This window comes from Protobothrops mucrosquamatus, unplaced genomic scaffold (assembly GCF_001527695.2).
Source record: "Protobothrops mucrosquamatus isolate PMUCROS unplaced genomic scaffold, P.Mucros_1.0 scaffold750, whole genome shotgun sequence".
NCBI lineage: Eukaryota > Metazoa > Chordata > Lepidosauria > Squamata > Viperidae > Protobothrops > Protobothrops mucrosquamatus.
In genome coordinates, this window is record NW_015387021.1 from 183189 (window position 1) to 186204 (window position 3016).

Consider the following 3016-nt stretch of genomic DNA (forward strand, 5'->3'; position numbering starts at 1 on the left):
CCCCCCCCCCCCCCCCATCATTTGCAGGCTCCAGAGTTTAGTTTTTGTTTTCCTTTTGTGTTCATTCTGAAGCCCCAGAATGGAGTTGGAACTCATGGAGAATGACATTTTAGAGTCACTTGAAGACCTCGGGTGAGTATGAGAAAAAAAATATATATATAGTTGGATCTTTTTTTTGTTGTTGCTCCGTTTTTTTTAAAGTATGCTCTCTGTCTCTTGGGGTGATCACAATGTTTTTCTGAATATATTCCCTTTTCCTAAATAATAATAATGATGATAATAGTAATGATAATGATAAAAAATAAATAATAATAATAATAATAATAGTAATAATAATAATAATTGGAAGGGACCTTGGAGGTCATCTAGTCCAACCCCCTGCTCAGGCAGGAAACCCTATACCATTTCAGACCAATGGTTGTCCAGTCTCTTCTTAAAAACTTCCAGTATTGGAGCATTCGCAATTTCTGGAGGCAGGTTGTTCCACTGATTAATTGTTCTAACTGTCAGGAAATTTCTCCTTAGCTCTAGGTATCTTCTCTCTTTGGTGAGTTTCCAACCATTGCTTCTTGTCCTGCCTTCAGGTGCTTTGGAGAATAGCTTGACTCCCTCTTCTTTGTGGCAACCCCTGAGATATTGGAACATTGCTATCATGTCAGCCTCAGTCCTTCTCTTCGTTAAACTAGACCAGGGGTAGGCAACCTTGGCTCTTTTATGACTCGTGGACTTCAACTCCCAGAATTCCTGAGCCAGCTTGAGTCATAAAAGACCCAAGGTTGCCTACCCCTGAACTAGACATACCCAATTTCAACTAAAATCTAGTTTACCCAATGTCTAGTTTAATTTAATTCCCATGACTGTTTTGCCTCTAATCAATTAACTTTAATTGCTGACTATTCTTTGAAGTGTACAGTATTCCGCTATGCAGGGGGAAAATGGGAGATTTGTCAGCTGATCTTCAGTTGGCTTTTAACAGGATAAGATTTGTACCATATAAAGATTCACTTCCTTCTCTCTAGTTAATGATATTGGAATACCTGATGGTAAGTGAAGTCAAATAGAATGGAACTAATCTAGATGAAAGACAACTGGAAACTCCTAAGAAAAGACAAAATGAGTATATTTATGATGGTGGAGGAGGATCTCAGAATATGTAGTTGCTGCCCAATACAGGTAGTTCTTGACTTACAACCACAATTGAGCCCAAAATTTATGTTAAGCGAGACAAGAGTTTTGCCCCATTTTACAACATTTCTTACCACAGTTGTTAAGTGAATCACTGAAATTGTTAGTAACCCGGTTGTTAAGAGAATCTGGCTTCCCCATTGACTTTGCTTGTCAGAAGATCGTAAAAGGTGATCAAATGACCCTCGGATACTGCAACCATCATAAATATGAACAAGTTGCCTAGCATCTGAATTTTGTTCACATGGCCATGGGGATGCTACAAAGGTAACTCTGAAAAATGGTCATAAATAACTTTATTCAGTGCTGTTGTAACTTTGAACGGTCACTAAATGAACTGTTGTAAGTCGAGGACTACCTGTATTATGCCTTATGGGAGAGTAGTGTAGATATGTTTAATCTGACTAGTATTACAATATTAGAAATCTTTGCAAAGAAAATTCAAAAACTGATTGATTTCTTGTGATCACAATATCTATGCTTTAGTTATATTTATAGTAAATATTTTTCAAGGCTTTAATTTTATATATTGAAAACAGTAGATTGGTGATCTGTGATGCAACTGTAATACTATTGAGTCCCGTAGAAAATATGATGATGTGTGCATTTTTTTGCAGAAGATAGATACTTTAGAACTTGTAAGTAAACAAATATCTACACAAGATTCAACCAAGCGCAGAAGATTATTATATGCAGGATAGAGAGGATCGGCATCTGCAGCATCAGAATGGTAGACAGGACTAGCTGATTGAAGCTTTACCTCCTATCATGTGCATCCAATGTGTACAATACAAGTTGAAAAGAGTGAGACTTCAATCAGTCACACTCACCAATTTGGAATTGTTGATTCCATGAAAATGCTTCTGATAGTGAGCTGATGTGAGCAACATGTTGCAAAAATGACCAGATCAGCTTTCCTAGCATAATGTCTTCCAGATGTGTTTATGAGGACTGCATCTAAGCAACAATAAAAATGAGGAAGGCTGGGCTGGTAGACTCTTTCAATGGTGAATAGCAGGAGCTGAACAATCTTATAGTAACTTTTAAAAATGCCATTTAATACTGTAGGAGTTAACATTCACCATATTTGTGTGGCATATAGTGGACATCTGTGATGTTCATATAGCCACTACAGTAAGAATTATACATACATAGTAATAATGCTCTGATAGCTATTCAGAACATCTAAAGAAGTCTTATGAATAGATAAGATACCATGGTTATACCAGTAGTTCTTGCTTGACAATAGTAATTGGGACTGGATTTTCCATCGCTGAACAATGTCATAAAGCATGAGGTTATGAGACTGCACCATTTAGCGACAGCAAATTGTGATTTCCGACTTCCTGCTGGCTTCCTCATTGACTTTATTGTGGAAGCCAGTAGAGAACGTTGCAGATTGTGATCTCATGAGCATAGGATGCTGCAATGGTCAAAAATCCAGGCTGGTTGCCAACTACCCAGATCACAATCGTGTGACCGTGGGAGCCTTGCAACAGCTGGAACTTTGAGGACATGTTGTAAGTACCACTTGTTTGGTGCCGCCACTGTTCAAATGATCATTGAAGGAGTGGTTGTTAAATGTGGACCCTCTGTACTATACAACATCACCATCTAGTGATGTTTTATTGCACTTGCATTATTCCTTTTCTCTGGGAACTGAAAGTTGCATATATGGACTTCTCCCTTAATTTTATCCTCACAGCAACATCCTTATGAAATAAGCTAAGCTGAGAAAATGACAATCTCCCAAACTCTGAGTTCTGTTGTTGAAAGGAGAGTTGAACTTTGATTGTTGTGATTTAAGTCCAATACTCTTAATTACACTACA

The 3016-nt window shown here is 37.7% G+C and overlaps 1 protein-coding gene across 1 annotated transcript in view; it reads left to right on the forward strand.

The window, feature by feature from the left end:
• FAM98A (family with sequence similarity 98 member A) overlaps positions 1 to 3016 on the forward strand; it is a 21012-nt gene that overhangs the window by 1053 nt on the left and 16943 nt on the right. Inside the window, exon 2 of the mRNA XM_015818490.1 lies at positions 73 to 132. Coding sequence (XP_015673976.1) covers positions 80 to 132 — 53 coding nt within the window. The 5' untranslated portion in view covers positions 73 to 79. The remainder of the gene's footprint in view (positions 1 to 72; positions 133 to 3016) is intronic.